Genomic DNA, 23,180 nt, shown 5'->3' with positions numbered 1-23,180 from the left:
ATTCGTCAACACGGGTAACATACACACATATTCATGGTTAATATTGTTAAATATGGTTTGATTGTCTACGTTGTTTCCAGTCGGACATGTCTTAGGTGCAACACCCATATTGCCCAATGATACGTCGTCATTCATGTTGGGTTAAGAGAAGCGACAGACAGACAGGTAGGGGGTGAACACATTCTATATATTTACACGCTTTATGACGCTCTTACGCCAATATTTACCAATGTATACACATTTTAAAGATGTTTTGGGCATTCCTTTATATTTTCTACGAGGTTGTCTGGCTTGAGGTGGTGGTTAATGGTCGTACAGCTTAGCTAGGTTGCTAAACAACTCGTCTGCCCACAGAACAGGATCCATAAGTTATTTATTCTGCGGTCTCTCTTGTCAGGCACACCGACTCCGAGTCGACATTTAACAACAAACCGTTTCCCAAAATGTATGCATGTTTACGTTCATCGTTTTGTTATAGCTGTTCCGAGATAATCCGAGGCAATTTTGAGCATATAATGCTATCCCTAATGTGTCATTTGAGTTTATAGTGGGCGCCGCCCGACTGCATTCGTCTTTAGTTTAGTTTCTCCTTTCCACCCACCAAACTAGTTCTGTGACTGCACTTCACAATCCAGTACAAGAGAACTTTGTGATGTGGGACCAGGGGCGATCTATGGACCCTGTTGTGAAGTGGGCTTTGTCTTTAGCATTGCATTTAATTATATAAGTATAATTGTATATGTGTGAGTGACCATACCACTGCTGTACGTACACTGAATGAATGCTAGCAAGTGTATTGTTGTTCTTGAGTGATAAGAAATGGGTTTTAAGATGAAAACATGGAATGAATGATTCTAGGTGTACACTCAAAGTTAGATTATAACTGAACTCCGGTCCGTTTGGTGCTATAATTTGCACACACTCAGTTTAATTAACACTCAAGGTTTTACTTTGTAGTTTAGAACAACTGTTTTAGGTTAGATCAAAGTGTGATTGTTCTGACATGGCGTGTCATACATTGCAGAGGTGAGGTCACATACTCTGTGAGAGAAGATCCCCCTGTTCCCTTGAGCAGTTGGTTGCTGCTAAGAGTGTTGCCATGGAGCTGGCTCACAGTCTCCTGCTCAACGAAGATGCCCTTGCTCAGATCACTGAGGCAAAGAGGCCTGTGTTCATCTTCGAATGGCTTCGCTTCCTGGATAAGGTTCTGGTGGCAGCAAATAAGGTGAATATTCCGAATATTTACACAGAATGGCTAAAGTATGTCTGATTAACGTTATGTTGGACTACTGCGTAGTCCCCCCTCACACGTAGGATCTTAACACGCTATATAAATTATAATATTATGATTTTTGCCCAAGCATAGTGTATATCTAATTAACAAAACATGTGAGCAAGTATGTATTCAATGTTAAGTAAAATAATTATCTGCACGTTGCAGAAGGTCTCGCTTTGAGAGTTATAGCTCTCAAAGCGTAAGGGAACAGTATACAAAGGTATTGCAAGAAGTATAGTGCTGTGGAAATGAAGTTCTCCCTGTGGGACAATAATGTTTAACGTCTAAAAGTAAAGGGACAACTTAAAGTCGGTGATGTGTTCGTCCTTATGGTTTTCTGAGTGTGTTTTGTGTATGCTTGGAAGGTTGATGTGAAGGAGAAACAGAAGAAGCTAGTGGAACAGTTAACAGGACTGATTAGCAGTGCTCCCGGACCGCCAACGAGAAAACTACTGGCCAAGAACCTTGCAACTCTCTACAGCATCGGCGACACTTTCACTGTCTTCCAAACGCTTGACAAGTGCAATGACATCATCAAAAACAAGGATGACACCCCTGCATATCTGCCAACAAAGCTGTGAGCTCGCAATTATAAAATACACATGTATTTTCTAGTAGCTGACTAGCTGTGATGAATGATGACGGGTTAATATTCTGTTCTGTATTTAGTAAACCTTAGTGCATGATATGGAAAATTATTTATTTATTTATTTACGCACGCACACACACACACACACACACACACACACACACACACACACACACACACACACACACACACACACACACACACACACACTCACTCAGTGTTGGCTAAGCAAATGTTAATCTGTAGAAATATTATATTTTGTGTTTAAAAGGGGGGATTAAGTTTGCATCAATAGATTAACTGTGCTTGGTCCATGGATGAATTAAATCACATCTGGTGTGACCTGCAGTGCTTAATATACACACTATAATGTGTAACTGTTACTGTACCTCTAAGCAATTATGGTTATTATTATTAATATTACTATTATTACAACAACAAATATATATATACTTTTATGTCACTTAATTAACAAAATCCATGTAAGCAAAGCATACTACAGTCAAAATAAAATAAAATTGATGTGCATGTAGCGCATGACATTTGTCCTCTGCATTTACCCACCGTAACTATAATGAGCATTGAATGGGCTATTAATACAGAGCCCAGATTAAACACTAGTTTGGTAAACTAGTATTGCTTAGTAAAAAAAACACCAGTATTTTATTACCGGTATATCTGTATCTGACATAGATCATTCTTGTTTCAGTGCTGCGGTGGCATGTGTTGGGGCCTTTTATGAGAAGATGGGCAGGATGCTCGGAAGCTCCTTCCCAGATACAATCAACAATCTCTTGAAGGCTGTGAGGAGTGCAGAGGTACAGTATGACATTAAGAATGCATTACATTGCATTTCCAAAATTCAGTGGTGGAAAAAGTACTCAGTATCAATACTGCAATATAGTAATACTCTAAAAATTGTATAAAAAAATATTTGAAAATAGCAGATCTACAAGCTATTTTCAAATGACCGAAATGTATATAGGGCTTGTCAGGGAAAAATAATGACTTTAATTTCACTGGAATGTTTAAACCTTGAAACTCTTATCTACAGGACGTGTACGCTCGATTGAGCGTAAGGACCTGACAGGGGAGGCAGTGAACATGCATCAGGGTTCTGTACCTACGTATCAGGCCCCGGTGTCCATGTTTCACTCCTTTTCTTACTAATTGCCGCAGTCGAAGGCCACGTCTATCTCTCTCTGCTACAAGCTGGTTGCTCCTGGCATACAGTCGGGAGATTTACCACTTTATCAGAGAGACACACCTCTTCTCTTGTTCTGTCCAATCTATATATATGACTGTACTTGCTTTATCTCCTCATGTTATACGCAACTGTCTCCATAAGAGGTACTTGCGTTCTCATCAGTCGACTTAAATCTTCTGTTTTAATAAAATACCATTCATGAGGCCAACCAGCTCTCAGACCTGACTTTATTTCACCTTGTCGCTTAAAAAGTTCCATGACAGGCTGAAGTGGTTAATGTATATTTATGTAATAATCATCAAAGTAGCTAGTAACGAAAGTTTTCAAATTAATGTAGTGGAGTAAAATTACAACATTGGCCTCTGAAATGTAGTGGATTAGAAGTAAAAGTATTACTTCACCATCCCAATGACTGATTGTGGGGGTTAGCAGAGATGGAATACTTGTAGAGAGGCTGGGGAATTGGGAATTGGCTTTACTAAATTGAGACTTGAAGGGGAGAAAATGTTTTTCTTTTGTCTTGAAGGGGCATGTTTTGCACAATTTCATTATGTCTGCCCACGATCTCTGTGATTCATACAGTACGTTTGTTTACCTCAGTCACTGATACTAAAATCTGATATTTTATTTTTTCTATGAACCTGTGACTTGACACCCATACTGTTATAAAACGACAATAAAAAGATTTTGAAAAGAAAGAAGTAAAAGTATTTGAAATCGGAAATACTCAAGTAAAATACAAATGCCTCAAAACTGTACTTAACCCATTTTGGGCGGGAACCACTTTTGGTGTTAGCATTATGTTATGATTTAGCTATTGAAAAATAGCAGATCTACAAGCTCATAGCGCGCCACCGAGTGGCGCACTACGAGCTTGTAGGTCTGCTATTTTTGAAAAATTGTGAGAAATATTTATTTCAGAAAATTGGAGGATTTAGAAGATTTTTTTCCCAGGCCTGAACGGATTAAGTACAGTACTTGAGATAATGTACTTATTTACTTTCCACCACTGCCAAAGTTAAACGGATGTATCACTGGGCTCTCCTGTTGCATTGTTTGCTTCCAGTCCCAGGGCAGAGGGGAGATCCTCCTCAGTCTGCAGAAGGTGCTGAGTGGATTGGGCGGGGCGGCGGCGTCGTGTCACCGGGACATCTACAAGAACGCCCGCTCGCTGCTCACGGACAGATCCATGGCGGTGCGCTGTGCCGTGGCAAAGGTCTGTGAGGGGGTTCACACCGTCTTCTGTTCACTTAGTGAAATCCTTGCTCTTAAGTCTTAACCCATTTAGAACTATAAGGTTGATTCTACAAATGTCTTCTAAATCATGACAGTTTTCAGAAAAACCCATGTTGCCAGTGGTTCTCAACCTTTTTCATGTCAAGGACCCCAGAATTTATATGTATTTGGTCGCCAACCCCCATCTGAAAATACGTTGTTTCGGGGGACCCCCTCCCCAGGAGCAAAAAAATATATATACCGGTATTCCAATTTTGCGCCACATTTTCACGATAAAAAATAAATAGCAGACCTACAAGCTCGAGTGGCGCACTATGAGCTTGTAGATCTGCTATTTTTCAATAGCTAAATTATAACAATGTTTAAAACACCAAAAGGGGTTCCCGCCAAAAATGGGTTAATGACATGACACTAAGGATTTCGGTGTGTACTGTGTAGTATCACAGGACTATTCATGATTTAACACATTATGGGCTGTATTTTGTGTGTCTTAAGTACCAGGTCTTATTCCCTAACTTGAGTAAACTAAAGACCTGGAGGCGGATCAATGCCATTTGGCTATTCTGAGTGGCCAAAGAGCATTGATCACGCCTCCAGGTCTTTAGTTTACTCAAGTTAGGGAATAAGACCTGGTACTTAAGACACGCAAAATACAGCCCATCATGTCTAGATTCTTTCAGAATAACACTGGCTTTAACAACAAGGCAGTAATAAGCACAGATGGTTGCACAAAATGTATATACATTTATATACCCTGTAAAACTGTGATGCTGTGCATGTGTTATACCCCCATTGAGAAAGACAACTCCCTGTTTATAAAATATTGCATAACTGGCACTGTATGATTTCAATATTGTAATGTGTTGTAGTTGTAAGATTGTAAGTAATCCTCACCGTGTGGTCTATACTCTATATTTGTGAGATACACCATTTATTTTGCATGCTTGCATGAATTACATTTTACTGACCAACCATATTTATTCCCTGATTCCCTGAGCAGTGCCTCCTGGAGTTACAGAATGAGGCCGTGTTCATGTGGACCACAGAACTGGAGAACGTGGCCACGCTGTGCTTCAAGGCCCTGGAGGGCTCCAACTACGGGGTGCGGGTTTCAGTGTCCAAACTGCTGGGAACAGTCATGGCCACAGCCCTGATGCCCAAACAAGCAGCAGGTATAGGTCTCGTACTTTACCAAGTAGAATCAACACAGCTTAACCACGTTAAACCCCATATACTGTACTTTGTTGACCAGTGTGGCTTCAGTTAAGGGGTCCATACTACTTTCTTCCTTCTACATAATCTCTTCGACGAAATTAGCCAATCTAGAAGCTCAGAACACGTTGCGATGGAACGGGTTGTGAGCTGCTACATCTTCACCGAATGTTCAGCTTAGAATTGCGATGCTGGGGTTCATGTGGGGTAAAAAAAATACAATCAAATTTGCACTACAATGAGAATAACTAATGGTTTTAATCACTTGTCTTCAGTTATGCGTCAGAATGTGAAACGGGCCACACTGGAGGAGGTACTGGAGCTGATGGCTACCGGTTTCCTGCGTGGTGGATCTGGCTTCTTGAAGAGTGGCGGCGATATGTTGAAGGGAGGAGGCTCTGTCAGCAGGGAGGTGCGGGTGGGAGTCACGCAGGTGAGTCAGGTTGTGTTCAGTCAAACACCACAACAGTTATAAGACTATGAGGTTTTTAAACTTTAGTGCATCTTGAGTTTATTTCATCGTTTGAGTTTCATGTCAATTTGTCATGGAAACTAGTTTTCATGAGATGCTATGCTCACATAGAAATTCCACTAAAGGGTACAAGATGTGATGAACATACTTACTTTATTGAGAGCTTTCAAGAGAGCCAACAGCCTTTCCAATTCCAACATGTGGCAAGGAATCGGCTGTAGTCGTCTTGACATTGTGTGCTACACAAACAAGTTAGAGAGTTGGGGCCGATTCATACTCCTATTTTACAGCTGTTTCGGAGCTGTAGTGCCGAAATGATTTTGGCTCGTCAGAAACTTTCAGTAGCACCGATGAGCCGACTTTAGGACGGTACCCGCCCCCCCGAACATCAAATGACGTCACATTGTAGGCTCTACAGCGCCGAACCGACTTTTATTCGGCTCTAAAATAGGAGTATGAATCGGCCCTTAGAGTTATCAAGAAAGTTATATGAAGTGTTCTAGTTTTAGCCATGATGACAATCTTATGATTGTGCTTGCATTAACTTTGTGTCCTGTCGTTTAATTGTCTCATGTTTATGATGAGCACGACGTTGTGGTGTGTTCACTTCTCTCACTTTTTTCCTCTTGCAATTTTATTCCATGACTTCCTTCCTTCCTTCACAGGCCTACGTCGTGTTCGTCACAACTCTCGGCGGCCAGTGGCTGGAGCGTAACTTTGCCACGTTCCTGTCCCACGTGCTGGACCTTGTGTCTCACCCGCGGGCCACACAGACGCACGTCGAGGCTGTGTACTCACGGCGCTGCGTCTCCTTCATGCTGCGTGCCACCCTGGGCGGTCTGCTGGGGGAAAAAGCCCAGATCGCGGCGGGCAAAGAACTCTGCCAAGCCATCAGCAAGCAAATGAGGGCTGTGGGTAAGGAGGATGGGGGGGAAATATCACGGTTCAGAGCATTACAGAGTAAGTACTCGTCCATTATTACTCCCCCCTCCCCTCCACCCTTCGCCATTCATGTTTATATTTATTTATTTAGCTTTTGTTTGCTGGTGGTTTGCTTGTGTTTGTGTGTGGAGTTGGCCTTGCTTGCTTTCCTTTGGTTTCTACTACATTTTTCTTTGGGTCATTTTTATTTTTTATTTCTTGACAATTTCAAGATGACAATTTTCATACAGTCAACTCATTAACACGGTCCATTTGTAAATGCGCTATTCAGGCTCGGGCATGCATTCTATTCTCGGCTGGTTGGCTTGTTGGGCACACTGTCCATGTTTTACAAACCCCTAAGAACAATAACCTGTGTCCTCATATTGTTATCATGGCATATATGGGCAGACATGCTTGATGGCACTAAACCCGCTCACAGTCAGTAAAAGCAAACCACATTTTTTACGTTAAATCGTGACACAACAAGGCATAATATTTTGCACATTTTCATTTGAGCTTTCCTTTTGGTCTCCTGCAATATGTCCTTTTCCTTTCCTAGCGCATCATCTTTTCTTTTATAATCACCAATCATTTTATAATCACCAATAATTTTATAATCACCAATCATTTTTATGATCACCATTGAAAGAAAGATGATTCTTACTCTGTGATTTGCTTTGAAACCTTTGAACTGTGGACTGATGTAAAAACTTATTTTCTTGTCTTGTTGTTACTTGATGTTCTTTGGGCACATCATTTGACCCAGTGAACCATGGTACCTTACAATGCACGTTAGAAAATGTCATGTCCTAAGATACAGCTTAGTCTACTGTCTAACACTATATGTTTCATTTACAAATATTGTACCCGGTCAGTTAGTTATTGTTCAATATTCTGAATGGATATAGTTAATAGTTCATTTGTAAAAATGTTGATAAGGACATCTTCTCCGGAAGTCTCTACAGCTCATGTTTGACACAGTTTAGGGAAGTGGTCATTTGACCTTTATATCTACCGTTAAATCTCTCTGTCAGTTAATTTAAGTGGTCATTTGACCTTTATATCTACCTTTAAATCTCTCCTTCGTCAGTTAATTTCCCCATTCCTTCGTTGGGTGCTGCTGTGCTTCCCACTTTCTTGACTTTGCCTTTTTTTTTGTCTTTGCTATTTTTCTGCAGCATTTTCAGATATAGCCATTACATTTTTGTGAGCTCTGAGGATTTAAGTTGATGGATAATACATGGCAATATATTATATTTGTGGATTGTTCTCACTTGAATTGAGGTTACATTTGAAAAACGACATAATCCTTGGTCCAGCAAAATGATATTCAACCTTGATTGCCGTTGATGTGATCAAACCATAGCTTTGTTTAGTGAACAAACCCTCAGAGCTCTGTGTGTGAGTGGTTCAGTGCAGTGCGTATGTTTCTACTCCATGGGGGTTTTTCTACTACTGGTGCAGGGCTTTTGCAGATTGCTGATGTGTGACAACCTTGCATGGTTCATGCAACAGTGGCAAGCTATTCAAATTATTATTATTAATCTCCATGTGCAATAGTGTGTCGGAGGATTCAGGGATTGATTAACCAGTAGTAAAATGACAGGATATATGCCTGCCTTGTTTTGAGATAATTGTTTTGATTCAGTGCAAGTCAACGTTTGAATACTAGCAGCATGTGACCGCAACGATATTAATATTTATATCATGTTATGGAATTGAAAGATGTAGATTGTAGACGATATTAACTCATTCTGGGCGGGAACCCCTTTTGGTGTTTTAACTATAAGCATTATGTTATACTTTAGCTATTGAAAAATAGCAGATCTACAAGCTCATAGCGCGCCACAGAGTGGCGCGCTACGAGCTTGTAGGTCTGCTATTTTTGAAAAATCGAAAGAACGACTGACATAGAAACATAGCTTTTTCAGAAAACTGTCAGGATGTAGAAGACATTTTTAGAATCTGATCTCAGGTCAGAATGCTTTGTTCAACGTGGTCATTTTGTGCACTTTTTGTGCTGACAAAACTGCCCTTTTTTCTGTTTCCCCCCTGCATGGTGTGCTTTCCAGAGGCCGTGGTAAACGACACCAGTGGAGAGAACAAGGCCGGGGCAGCAGATGTCTCTGCCAGTCAGCACGTCATGGTGTGTGCCCTCAAAGAGCTGGGCAGTCTGGTCCAGAGTCTGAGCGCTACCGCCTCGCCGCTTATTCAGGAGCCTTCCATAGGTGAGAGAGAATGATGCTCACAGTATCAATGGGGATTTCTATAGAGGGTATGCGCATGCATAAAGTGAATGGCAAATTGAGTGTCAAAGTGACAGGCAAAGTGAGTTTAACATAGTTTAATGTCGTTTAATGCAATTAGATATGACTTTTCTGTTTGGATGCATGGGCTGTCAAGGCCAGAAAGTGGTTTTTTGCCACTCAGTAGGCGTTCCTGCATAACTTCCTGGTTTGATGATGATGTCACGCGCATACCCTCTATTCTATTTTTCTGCACCATCAGATAGGTTTGTTTTCCGATTTTCCGAGGAGGGTGGGGGGCTGCCTATATTATATTGAATTGTCTTCTTCTCCTGTCTCAATAAAATAAAATACAATGGAGAAAACATTTCTACACACAAAAACAACCCTTCTGTTGGACATATGAGCCTAGAATTGCAGCAAATGATCATTTAGTACCTGAGCTAAAAAAAAAGAAGTGTGGTCAGGTCGCTTCTTTGCAGTGTTGTTTTTGGCAGCAAAATTATTTTAGTTTAGTCATAGTCTTTGGAATTAAACTTCATTTAGGTTGAGTCACATTTAGTCATCTGGAATGTTTTAGTCTAGTTTTAGTCGACTAAATGTCATAAGATTATAGTCTACTAAATCTACAGTTGATTTTGTCGACTAATATGCTTTTTTTTAATTTGATTTTAGACTTTTAAAATAGCAGATCTACAAGCTCACAACACGTCGCAGCGCGTTGTGAGCTGCTATTTTCAGCATGCAACCAAGTGTACAATGACTTATACTGGATCTCTTGTCCACTAGTCCCTTCCTAACATTTTAGTCTAGTTTTAGATTTTTTTAAATTAATATATTTAGTCTTAATTTTAGTCATCGTAGCTTAGTTTTCGTTTCGTTTCCATTTAGTTTTCATCAGTGGAAAAAGGTTAGTCGGCGAACATTTTTCGCCTTTAGTTTTAGTCGACGAAATAAACTCTTTGCTTCTTTTGGCGGCTGTGGCTCACGAGGTAGAGCAGGTCGTCCAATGATCCCTGGGTCGGCGGTTCGAATCCCGGCTCCTCCTGTCCACATGTCAAAGTGTCCTTGGGCAAGACCCTACATTGCCTCCAATGTGTTGGTCGGTGTGAGCTCGCGACCATTGGTGTGTGAATTTGGGAAGTGAGGACGCTGGCATCGACTGTTCGCCGCTTCACCTCCCAATGTATGAATGAATGAACCATTGTAAAGCGCTTTGAGCACTTGGAAAAGCGCTATAAAAATGCAATTAATTATTTGTTCCCCGTTTCCCCGTTCCCTCTCTCAGGCCTGGTTGAAACGGTGACCTCGGTGCTGCTGCACCCCAGCATGGCGGCCCGCTTAGCGGCCGCGTGGTGCCTGCGCTGTGTCACCGTGGCGCTGCCCTACCAGCTGACCCCCCTGTTGGAGCGCTGCGCCGAGCGCATCAACAACCTGAAGAGCTCCCCCGAGGCCGTGAGCGGCTACAGCTTCGCCATGGCGGCCCTCCTGGGAGGCGTGCACCAGTGCCCTCTGGGTATCCCCCACTCCAAGGGCAAGGTCTGTAGAAGGCAGCTACCATGACCACACGTATCTACAATTGATACATATAGTTCATGTTTCCTGTGGCCTTGTATGTTTTTGGTCTTTAGATCTAAAATCCCCCTATGGGGATTTCAATGCAAATAAAAAGTACACAAACCTGTGGACTGGCGCCCTCTACTGACAGTGATGTCAGGACTTCAGCGCTCTATTTTCAGGCTGTACAGCCGTACAACCAAAGGGTCTCTTTTACACAAATAAATGAACACATTTATTTGTGTACATCTGCTATGCTCACGGTGCGTGAGCATAGCAGCTTCTGTGTACTGTGCATTATATATACATATAATGTTTATTCATATATGAATTTGCGTGATTTCCCTCTCTTTCAGCTGGTGGTGAGCATAGCTGAGGACCTACTGCGCACAGCGGCTCAGAACAGCAGGCTTTCGCTGCAGCGCACACAGGCTGGATGGCTGCTACTGGGAGCTCTTATGACACTAGGTGAGTTTTTATTCAGTCATTTGTCTGGAAAATAATGTGCTGTTTGTGAACCCCATTATTTGTGAACCTAATACCGTGATTGGAGTCGTATCGTGAGTTGAGTGATTCGTTACATGCCTAGGTACAGTAGGCACCACTGTACTTTACGTGGTCATCTTTGACACAGTGTTCCTATATATAATACTGTATATACACATCCCAGGTCCCTCCCTGGTTCGCTATCACCTTCCCAAGATGCTGCTGCTGTGGAGAAATGTGTTCCCGCGCTCGCAGAAGGAGCTGGAGGCAGAAAAGGCCAGAGGAGACTCCTTCACCTGGCAGGTCACACTGGAGGGCAGGGCAGGGGCACTGTGTGGTAAGGATTCATTCATTCATTCATTCATTCATTCATTCACACTGGAGGGCAGGGCAGGGGCACTGTGTGGTAAGGATTCATTCATTCATTCACACTGGAGGGCAGGGCAGGGGCACTGTGTGGTAAGGATTAATTAATTCATTAATTCATTCATTCATTCATTCATTCACACTGGAGGGCAGGGCAGGGGCACTGTGTGGTAAGGATTCATTCATTCATTCATTCACACTGGAGGGCAGGGCAGGGGCACTGTGGTAAGGATTCATTCATTCATTCACTGGAGGGCAGTGCATGGGCACTGTGTGGTAAGGACACATTCATTCATTCACTGGAGAGCAGGGCAGGGGCACTGTAAGGATTCATTCATTCATTCATTCACTGGAGGGCAGTGCATGGGCACTGTGTGGTAAGGACACATTCATTCATTCACTGGAGAGCAGGGCAGGGGCACTGTAAGGATTCATTCATTCATTCACTGGAGAGCAGGGCAGGGGCACTGTGTGGTGAGGATTCATTCATTCATTCACTGGAGGGGAGGGCAGGGGCACTGTGTGGTGAGGATTCATTCATTCATTCACTGGAGGGGAGGGCAGGGGCACTGTGTGGTAAGGACACATTCATTCATTCACTGGAGAGCAGGGCAGGGGCACTGTGTGGTGAGGATTCATTCATTCACTGGAGAGCAGGGCAGGGGCACTGTGTGGTGAGGATTCATTCATTCACTGGAGGGCAGGGCAGGGGCACTGTGTGGTGAGGATTCATTCATTCATTCACTGGAGGGGAGGGCAGGGGCACTGTGTGGTGAGGATTCATTCATTCATTCACTGGAGGGCAGGGCAGGGGCACTGTGTGGTGAGGATTCATTCATTCATTCATTCATTCATTCACTGGAGGGCAGGGCAGGGGCACTGTGTGGTGAGGATTCATTCATTCATTCATTCACTGGAGGGCAGAGCAGGGGCACTGTGTGGTGAGGATTCATTCATTCATTCATTCACTGGAGGGCAGGGCAGGGGCACTGTGTGGTGAGGATTCATTCATTCATTCATTCACTGGAGGGCAGGGCAGGGGCACTGTGTGGTAAGGATTCATTCATTCATTCATTCATTCACTGGAGGGCAGGGTAGGGGCACTGTGTGGTAAGGGCACGCATTCATTCATTCATTCACTGGAGGGCAGGGCAGGGGCACTGTGTGGTAAGGGCACGCATTCATTCATTTATTCATTGTACAAACTAACCATCATTTTCATGGATAAATTCACCTATACTGTTCATAATGCAACCATTTTTTTCATCGCCTTTTTTTTTAACCCAATTTGAGCCCAGGACGTCTCCAGATGTCCTGGGAATTATCCCATGGTGTGCCCAAGACGTCTGTACACATCTTAGGAAAATCGGATGGGCACCCCACGTCGCTATTTTGAAAGAATACAAGGGCACACAGACTGTTTTAATGACTCGTAAAAGGAGAAAATGTCCCTGTCCCCACAAAAAAAATTATTAAAAATAAAATAGCACAAATATCTAAACTACAAGCTTGTTTCCATGTTAACAATCTCTCTCTCTCTCTCTCTCTCTCCTCTCTCCCTTCTCCAGCCATGCGTAGTTTTGTAGCACACTGCCCTGAGTTGCTCACAGAAGACGTCATCCGCCGTCTGATGACCCCCATAGAATGTGCCATGACCATGATGTCCCAGTGAGTAGTACCAGTAGTACCAGTACCATAGAATGACCATGATGTCCCAGTGAGTAGTACCAGTAGTACCAGAACCATAGAATGACCATGATGTCCCAGTGAGTAGTACCAGTAGTACCAGAACCATAGAATGACCATGATGTCCCAGTGAGTAGTACCAGTAGTACCAGAACCATAGAATGACCATGATGTCCCAGTGAGTAGTACCAGTAGTACCAGAACCATAGAATGACCATGATGTCCCAGTGAGTAGTACCAGTAGTACCAGAACCATAGAATGACCATGATGTCCCAGTGAGTAGTACCAGAACCATAGAATGACCATGATGTCCCAGTGAGTAGTACCAGAACCATAGAATGACCATGATGTCCCAGTGAGTAGTACCAGAACCATAGAATGACCATGATGTCCCAGTGAGTAGTACCAGTAGTACCAGAACCATAGAATGACCATGATGTCCCAGTGAGTAGTACCAGAACCATAGAATGACCATGATGTCCCAGTGAGTAGTACCAGAACCATAGAATGACCATGATGTCCCAGTGAGTAGTACCAGAACCATAGAATGACCATGATGTCCCAGTGAGTAGTACCAGAACCATAGAATGACCATGATGTCCCAGTGAGTAGTACCAGAACCATAGAATGACCATGATGTCCCAGTGAGTAGTACCAGTAGTACCAGAACCATAGAATGACCATGATGTCCCAGTGAGTAGTACCAGAACCATAGAATGACCATGATGTCCCAGTGAGTAGTACCAGTAGTACCAGAACCATAGAATGACCATGATGTCCCAGTGAGTAGTACCAGAACCATAGAATGACCATGATGTCCCAGTGAGTAGTACCAGCACCATAGAATGACCATGATGTCCCAGTGAGTAGTACCAGCACCATAGAATGACCATGATGTCCCAGTGAGTAGTACCAGTAGTACCAGAACCATAGAATGTGCCATGACCATGGTGTCCCAGTGAGTAGTACCAGAACCATAGAATGACCATGATGTCCCAGTGGGTAGTACCCGAACCATAGAATGACCATGATGTCCCAGTGAGTAGTACCAGTAGTACCAGCACCATAGAATGACCATGATGTCCCAGTGGGTAGTACCAGAACCATAGAATGACCATGATGTCCCAGTGGGTAGTACCAGAACCATAGAATGACCATGATGTCCCAGTGGGTAGTACCACAGAGTGCCTCTCTATTCACTTGGACTCACTCAATGCTGATTTGACTTGCTAGAGTTATGGTTATACAGCACCATACAGGGGCTCAATATTCAGGCTTTACGGACTCAAAACATCTCTTTAGAGTTTAGAGGAACATTCCAGTTTTCCCCCCTTATGATAATGAATCCATTCTACATACAGTACATGATGCGTTCCTGTGTTCATTGTGTTTCAGTGTCCCTGCCATCACCAAGGTCCACGGTGCTCATCTTAAAGCCAGCGCTGCCATGGTGAGGCTGAGGCTCTATGACATCCTGGCCCTCCTGCCCCCAAAGACATATGAAGGTAAGAACATGTTGTCCTCTTTGTATCTGCTAAATGCCTAAATTGTATCCAGTCCTCTCTGAAATGTGTAGGGAAAGTGTTTTAAAAGCAACTCTTCTCTCCTTGTTGCAGGCAGCTTCAATGCTCTCTTAAGAGAACTGGTGGCTGAGTTCACATTGACGGACAACTCGGCCAACACCACCACCTCCTTGCTGCGATCACTGTGTCACTATGATGACAGTGTGCTCATGGGCTCCTGGCTTCAGGAGACGGACCACAAGTCCATAGAGGATCAGGTAACACTCCACTTTTGATACAGTATATGATGTGTGGACTACTATTTTGTGTTTGGTGATTTTGCACATTATGATCTCACATTGAACACACAAACCTACGTAACCATGGACATGTGCTGCGGAAGTTTAAGCTTGTATGAATCACTAGTAACACTAAGTAGTTGCCACTCGCCAGCCACTTCTTTTCAGCTGACATTGATGATTCCACCGGGAGGCAGTGTTGTACCCGAACGCGTTCAAAGAACGATAGTTCACAAACGCGTTCTCATTTGGGCTGAACGTGAACTGAACGTACTGTATTTATGCCTGATGAACGTCATTGTGAATGCATTCATTTCTGGCGTGTGTGAACGTCACTTCTTCTCGTTCAACTTCGTACAGACGTTCGTATCCTGCCACGACTTTATGCTGCTTTCACACGGGCAGATGCAACAGATGCAAAGCTACACTAGTACACCTAGTCACAAACAGTAGGAGCCTAGGATCCCACTAGCAGCAGCTGTCCGTTTATCATTAGCACAACCACGAACGTCCAATATACAATGAATTACTCACCTAATGCTGCCTGCAGGTTCCATGTTTCATTCCAGCGTGTGTGACCTACATTGTCTAAGCTAACGTGGTTTACTTTGACAGCTCATCCATCGTAGCTTGTTTAAAAGTGAAACGGACTTCCTGTGCAGAAACTGCCTCATCAAAATAAGAGCCACTTGTATTGATTAGTCAACACTAGTTTTATTTCCACATCTACTTACAGGACGTTAACGTCTCATTTGAGTGCCTGTCAGCATTCTCTAAATCCCTGTCTCTCAGCTGGTGCGCAAATGGCTATAGAGTGTCGCAGTCCCTCCCCCTTTCAGAACAACGAGTGGCCCAGGAAATGAATCGCAATGCATTTTGACCATAGGCATTTCTTAAATTATTAATTTAAAGACCTTTTAAGCGTCGTACGAAGCCAACTCTTGTCGTGACAAATCATGACAACACACACAATATTTTGGACCAAACAAAGAATTAGAAAGTAGAAAAAAACGGCAGGTTACAACACTTTTGTTGTTGTTTTTCTTCTTTGTAATTAAAGGTCTTTAAATAAATAATTTAAGAAATGCCTATGGTCAAAATGCATTGCGATTCATTTCCTGGGCCACTCGTTGTTCTGAAAGGGGGAGGGACTGCGACGCTCTATAGGCTGTGGCAATGATGTTAAAAAAATAAAAAGAAATAACGAAAAATAACTAAAATTGTTCATTTTTCGGAACCATGAACTTTAGTTAAAAATGTTGAATTATGAACTATGAACTGAACTAGTTCCTTTTTAAACTTCTGAACTGTGAACTGAACTAGTTCATAAAATAAATGAACTTTCCCAACACTGCCGGAGGAGGTCATAATAATAACGCATGCAGAGAAACACGCTATCCGACCTAGTTCTCCTCCCTGCAGAATAGGCCCCCCACTGAACAACCTACAGGAGCTGCTAGTGCAGTGACAGAGAATACCCTCGTAATACGTAGTGTAAACGTGGCCGTGTTCACTGAACTTTAACCCCTATGCCACCTGGATGCCCTCTGCATGCACTTATTCACTCATCATCACTTTCTGTCTGAGATATCACGGAATCTGAATTTCCGGTAAACCGACGTGAATAATCTTTCTTGTGCTGTGAAATAAACCATAATTTTGTAGGTCATTAAAACGGCCATACAAGCACAAAGCCCAAATGCTATCTCCTCAGTTAGACCCTCAAGTAGTTTTAATTTGGGGGTTGCATGGTTGAATGTGTGTGCGCGCGTGGGGGTCCAGGTGGAGTAGAAGTCAAACACTTTCCCATCACCATCGAGCCCTCTGGGTCGTCTCCCAGCAGCAGTGTCTCCAACGGTCTGACAAACACAATTAGCACAGTGTTCTTGGCTGTGAAGGCAGCAGGAAATTGTGTTCTTGTTGCTGCACTAGTGACTCCTGCTGGTTGGTCAGGGTGAGGCGAACATGAACCTTTTGCATGCGTTCTAAAGCTCTCCTGTTGAAACTCCTCACTTCACGTCCAGTGAAAAGACACAGCTGTCGACTCCGTATGTATCAGTAGAGGCATGGAGCCGTCTATGCCCTAGGTCAGGGGTCTGCAACAGGCGGAGAACACCCCTAGTGGCTCCCTGTAGCATTCCAAAAAAAGCGATGAAAATGTATAATGTTTATTTCTTCACTTTTTATTTTTTATTTATGGAGAAACGTTCTTAAGTTTTCCAATTTTGTAAAAATGTGTAGAATAAATATTAAGTTTCAACACATGTCAACTCAAATTTGCGTCATAGCATGCGACACACTCGGCGCCGTGCCAGCCAGGTGTCTATTATAAAAAACAAACCGGTGGGTGTGTGAGGCTGCTGACTGCTACGCTACTACGGCTTCTACAGGGAGAAAAATAAAGATAGCCGACGAAAACACAGGATTTAACAGTTTGTGGACAGAGATTTTGCCTTCACAGCCAATGCAGATGGACTGCCTGTATGTTTAATCTGCAGTGAGAAGCTATCAAACAACAAAAAAAGTTACGATGAAAGACATTTCCAGGGAAAGCATGCTAAATTGAATGAGAGAGTGCTGTTGCAGAACTGCTGAAGAAAGTAGAAAAGAGCAAACAATCTTTTAAAAAGTGGATCGCATCTTCAAACTCCTCCACTGCTGCTAGTTTCGTTGCAACCGGGGAGATAATAAAGCTTGGCAAGCGGCATTATAATGCGTAAACATTTTTTTGTGGCTCCAGATAGATTTTGAATTAATTTTTGGTCGAAAATGGCTCTTTCAACATCTTGGATTGCCGACCCTTGCCCTAGGTCAACAGTGGGGGTTGGCAGCGCACATGGACCGCAGCAGTACACATGGAGGGACTGGCAATGACTAAAATTGGGGGAGAAAGTATGGCGGTTAGTAGCCTAATGTGATGAATTGATATTATTGCAGCTGCAGCCCAACAGTGCGTCTGGCAGTGGCGCCCTGGAACACGACCCCTCCTCCATCTACCTGCGTGTTCCTGTGGGCGAGGCCATCCCCGGGCCCCTCCCTCTGGGCGTGTCCGTCATCGATGCCTCTGTAGCGCTGTTTGGGGTGGTCTTCCCCCATGTGTCCTTCAAACACAGGTCAGACGGGCTCTCGGCACTGGTGGGGAAAAAGTACTCAAATGTTTTACTTAGTGAAAGTATCAATACCGCAATTTAGAAATACCCTGTTTACAAGTAAATTCAAAATTAAAAGTACAAAAGTGAAGATAAAGAAGAGGATCCAAGGCACTCTGTTCCAGTGAAGTGAAAAAGCCTTTATTTTATGTTTTAAGGCCTGGCAAAGAACATTACAGGATATTAAGGGAGGACCAACGCGTTTCGGCAATCGGCCTTCGTCAGGGTCCCATGAAAAAAAGAAAGTACAAAAGTATTGGTACCAAAAGTAATCGGCTATTTTCAAATGGCCAAAATGTACAGTATATAGGGCTGAGGTGGTTACTGTACTGTATGTTTTGTCATAATAATCAAAATCTACAAAGTAACTAGTAACCTTTCGTAGTTGAATAGAAGTACTGAAACTTTGACATACTCAAGTAAAGTACAGATACCTCAAAATTGTACTTTATGTACAGTACCTAAGTAAATGTATTTAGTTACTTTCCACCACTGGCTTTCGGATATTTTCATAGCATGAACCATTTGATGCAACGTACTATTTACAACATTGTTTGTATAATGTTTGTCCTCTTGTTTTCGTCTCTGTGCTTATATCTCTGTGACACCCTGTAAATGAAATGCATGTCGTCGGACCTCGCCCTTCACACCACAGGCTGCAGATGCTGGACCACTTCGCAGAGTGCATCAAGCAGGCCAAGGGCATCCGTCAGCAGGCGGTTCAGCTTAACATATTTACTGCAGTACTTAGTGCCCTCAAGGTGAGAGGACCAGTCCTTTTCTCTATTCTCCCCTTTAATGCTTGACTGCTTCAGCCACAAATATTAGATTTGCTAAACCTATATCGCATTACTTAGCTGATCCAACAATAAGCATTAATGCCGCTCTTCCTCTCTTCAATTCCCATGTCTACAGGGCCTGGCAGAGAACAAGAGCACGCTGGGTCCTGACGAGGTGCGTAAGTCGGCCCTGGCGCTCGTAATGGGAGCCCTGGACAATCCCAACCCCATCCTGCGTTGTGCTGCCGGCGAGGCTCTGGGGAGGATGGCTCAAGTGGTGGGAGAGGTCACCTTCATCGCCCGGATGGCACAGTACAGCTTTGACAAGTAAGTATGCCACAGTACCTACAGTATATTACCTACAGTACCTACAGTATATTACCTACAGTACCTACAGTATATTACAATTTAGGCATTTAGCAGACGCTCTTAATCCAGAGCGATTTACAGTAAGCAAGAACAACACAAGGTAATACACCAAATACAGAGAAATTGCCATCAAGAATCATAAGCAAGCTAAGAACCCAACATCTGTCTGTAGATTTTCTGTACAGTGAAGATATGAGTATACATTATAGAGTGCTATGTCTACATAAAATGCTATCTAATTTACATAAGTTTAGCCTTTGGGTTAGCTTGTAAGGTGCAAGTACTACAGCAAGTGCTACGGGCTAAGATGGAGTCTGAAGAGGTTTTCAGATTACGGCGGGAGATTAGTCTGCAGTTCTGATTGCAATGGGAAGTATAATCCATAGTTTTGGAGCCACTAGGGAGAAGAGCCTGGGACGAGTGGGACGTGTGGAGTGTTGTCCCGGCTTTTTCAGTGCCAGCCTCCCTGCGTTGGCTAATCTGAGCGTGCGAGGCGGGCTGTAGGGTCTGATCAGACTTTGAAGATATAAACATACCTTTGCTTATGTTGGCCCTGTGTGTTTGCTTGAGTCTTTCTTTGTATTATTCTTTTTAATACAAATTTACTTTGTTTTTAAAATCCTAGTCAATTGAAATCAAAGTGAGTCCTCGTAGTACGTTTGAATTATAATCATAGACCAGGTAGACATTCCACTAAAATTAATGCATAACATCAAAAAGTGGTAGGAAGAGAAGGCAATGGGAAGAGAGAGAAGAAACAGTGACACAGAATCTGTCAACTGGGGCCATATTTATTATTCACATAACATCCTGTTGCTAAAAGTAGCTCCTAGCTGGCCCATTTAGGAGAAACTCTTATAATCAATAATCCATATCAATAAGGTCAACTTTCTACAACTTCTTGAGGAAAAATGAGTTCTCAGCAGCTTTGTGTATCCAATAAGTTTTAAAAAGATAATTCTCAGCTTGGACGTTTCAGTGCCATTTAGGAGAACCCTTTGTGGTGAGATGAAATAAAATGCTAATACATTATATTAATATATTCGACTCACTTAGAGAATAATGGTCATATCCACTGACTGAACATCTTGTCTTGTCCAAACCTTTTGCTGCATATTAACCCATTTTTACGTGAGATCAGATATAAAAATTGTCTTCTACATCCTGACAGTTTTCTGAAAAAGCTATGTTTCTATGTCAGTGGTTCTTCGATTTTTCAATAGCTAAAGCACAACGTAATGATAACACCAAAAGAGGTTCCCGCCCAAAATGGGTTAATATTGTTCATGCGTTATTCCAGGCTGAAGTCTGCATATTAATGTTGTTCATGCGTTATTCCAGGCTGAAGTCTGCATATTAATGTTGTTCGTGCGTTCTTCCAGGCTGAAGTCTGCATATTAATGTTGTTCGTGCGTTCTTCCAGGCTGAAGTCTGCATATTAATGTTATTCATGCGTTCTTCCAGGCTGAAGTCTGCCCGTGACGTGGTGTCAAGGACAGGCCACTCTCTGGCGCTGGGCTGTCTGCATCGATACGTCGGTGGAATCGGCTCCGGCCAACATCTAAAGACCAGCGTCAGCATCCTGTTGGCCCTGGCCCAGGACGGGTCCTCCCACGAGGTCCAGGTGAGTAAAGAAAGAAGGGGAAAGTCCTGGAGGATGGTTTCGGCTTTCGGGTAGTTTTTCTTTATTGCATACAGTGCACTGTAGTACACTACAGCACTGTTTCCCCAAACAGTGCACTGTAGTACACTACAGCACTGTTTCCCCAAACAGTGCACTGTAGTACACTACAGAACTGTTTCCCCAAACAGTGTGTGGGTCGCGGACACGTTTGTGGCTCGCGGGACATTATGTTTATGGGTCCCGTTTCCTACATTTAGTTTTTAATTATTAGTGTTTAAAAACATTTATAAAAAAAACATTTATAAAATAGCAAACATCTTCATGAATTAAAAACAAAAAAAATGATTTCGTAAAGAAATCAAAGAAAAATGGAAAAGAAATTCCATAAATTAGAAAACAAATGTAGTAATGAAGTAGGGAAAATAGCTGATCTACAAGCTCACAACGCGGCGCTTGTGAGCTTGTAGATTGGACTATTTTCACTAGCTTGGGTCCTGGGCAAACATCTAATCTCTCTTTTGGGTCACGGGCTGAAAAGTTCACAGAACCACTGGCACTGGCATGCACCGTACACAAGATCATCACGTTGTTTTGTGGTATATGGAATCATCTGAACGCTCTGAACTCAGAACTTTCCCCTGATGTGTTGTCTTGTGTTTGCCAGACGTGGGCCCTGCACTCTCTGGCCCTGATCGTGGACTCCAGTGGTCCCATGTACCGGGGCTACGTGGAGCCCACCCTGTCTCTGGTGCTCACCCTCCTCCTCACCGTGCCCCCGAGCCACACCGAGGTGCACCAGTGTCTGGGCCGCTGCCTGGGAGCCCTCATCACCACCGTGGGACCAGAGCTACAAGGTAAATGTGTACACAAATGTACACATTTTTTAAATGTACAAATATATTATTTTACATAATGGGTAGTTAAACAACTAGTCAACTAGTAAACTAGGCAACTAGTCAACTAGTAAAAATTACTAGAAGTGAATGTCCTACCGGCCTCCTGTCTTCAACCATCCAACTGGAGGCCACTTTTCCACCAAAATAACTTGGAACCGTGGTGCTTTCACGGAACCCGTGGCCATTTGTTTTGTGTCAGTTCCAAACCAACTTTTAAGCTTCTAAACCAATACATGTTCAGTGGAAACACTCTGAACTGGTTCAATATTAGGCGGGAAACAATAAGTGAAGCGGTTCCTCCCCGGGTGGAAAAGGGGCCTGAGAGAGAGAGAGGGTACAAATGGAACCCAATTATGCATCTGGTTCCATTTGTACCCTCTCAGAATTAAATTAATACTCAGGATTGGGGATGGAGCTCGTACATTTTATTGATAACGGGCACCTTATCGATCAGGCTTGCTGTAACAGCAGACAATCCTCAGGATTGGACCGTCTGTCTTCTGTTACAAAGCGTTCCAAATTCTTTCCTGTGAATGTAATTAAACATACCCTTTAATTTTCCTAAATAGACCAGCAGGTGGCAGTGTTATCCATTTTAATCTAATCAGACCGGTAGCTCCACTATTGCAGACTTGGAAGCAAAAGATGATGGATGGACTACCTCGATGGTTCCCAAACCGTTTAGCCTGTGAGCCAAAAGAGAGATTAGACGTTTGCCTACAGGGACCCAAACTAGTGAAAATAGCTATTTTCACTACTACTTAAACATTTGTTTTCTCATTTATGGAATTTCATTAGATTTTTATTTTATTTCTTCACGAAATTACAGAAAACAATCATTGAATTTTGTTTTTAATCCATGAAAAATGTTATTTGGGAAAGTTTTTTTTAAATGCATTTAAATAATAAAAAAAAATGTATAAAAAAAAATGTCCACCCACAAATGGATACCGATGACCCAGTGTTTGGGGTACCACTGACTGGACTACCTGATTCAACTTGTACAAAACTCCGCAGCTAGACTACTAACAAGGCCTCGGAGGCAGGACCACATTACATCAATCCTGGCTGCTCTCCACTGGCTGCCAGTGACTTTTAGAGTTGATTAAAAAAAATAAAAATAAAGCCCTGCAAGGCCAGGCTCCCAGCTCCATCTCGGATATGCTGAAACCATACAGGCCAGTAGTACGCACCCTTAGATCCTCAGGTCTGGCTGTCTTGGAAGTTCCCTCGACTCGCCTGGTCACTGTGTGGTTCCCCAGCTGCACAAAGGCAGAGCAGGCGGCCCTGCAGAGGGTGGTGAA

General features: G+C 43.0%; 1 protein-coding gene across 2 annotated transcripts in view; it reads left to right on the top strand.

Moving 5' to 3' along the window:
- Window positions 1-607: 607 nt before the first annotated feature.
- Window positions 608-23,180, top strand: part of heatr5b (HEAT repeat containing 5B) — a 41,671-nt gene continuing 19,098 nt past the window's right edge. The window contains exons 1-20 of one of the 2 annotated variants that reach the window (XM_083774553.1): window positions 608-690; window positions 1,027-1,225; window positions 1,642-1,853; window positions 2,575-2,683; window positions 4,139-4,288; window positions 5,309-5,480; window positions 5,796-5,953; window positions 6,658-6,907; window positions 8,989-9,144; window positions 10,451-10,701; window positions 11,076-11,187; window positions 11,390-11,542; window positions 13,140-13,239; window positions 14,654-14,763; window positions 14,875-15,038; window positions 17,997-18,172; window positions 18,864-18,969; window positions 19,124-19,314; window positions 20,821-20,980; window positions 21,645-21,834. In XM_083774553.1, coding sequence (XP_083630679.1) covers window positions 1,100-1,225; window positions 1,642-1,853; window positions 2,575-2,683; window positions 4,139-4,288; window positions 5,309-5,480; window positions 5,796-5,953; window positions 6,658-6,907; window positions 8,989-9,144; window positions 10,451-10,701; window positions 11,076-11,187; window positions 11,390-11,542; window positions 13,140-13,239; window positions 14,654-14,763; window positions 14,875-15,038; window positions 17,997-18,172; window positions 18,864-18,969; window positions 19,124-19,314; window positions 20,821-20,980; window positions 21,645-21,834 — 3,046 coding nt within the window. In that variant the 5' untranslated portion in view covers window positions 608-690; window positions 1,027-1,099. Of the gene's footprint in view, window positions 691-1,026; window positions 1,226-1,641; window positions 1,854-2,574; window positions 2,684-4,138; window positions 4,289-5,308; window positions 5,481-5,795; window positions 5,954-6,657; window positions 6,953-8,988; window positions 9,145-10,450; window positions 10,702-11,075; window positions 11,188-11,389; window positions 11,543-13,139; window positions 13,240-14,653; window positions 14,764-14,874; window positions 15,039-17,996; window positions 18,173-18,863; window positions 18,970-19,123; window positions 19,315-20,820; window positions 20,981-21,644; window positions 21,835-23,180 lie in introns of both variants that reach the window. The other variant, XM_083774552.1, reaches the window with a different exon arrangement.

The sequence above is a fragment of the Protomyctophum parallelum genome (genome assembly GCF_964188405.1).
Source record: "Protomyctophum parallelum genome assembly, chromosome: 10".
NCBI lineage: Eukaryota > Metazoa > Chordata > Actinopteri > Myctophiformes > Myctophidae > Protomyctophum > Protomyctophum parallelum.
This window is presented reverse-complemented; position numbering and strand designations above follow the sequence as displayed.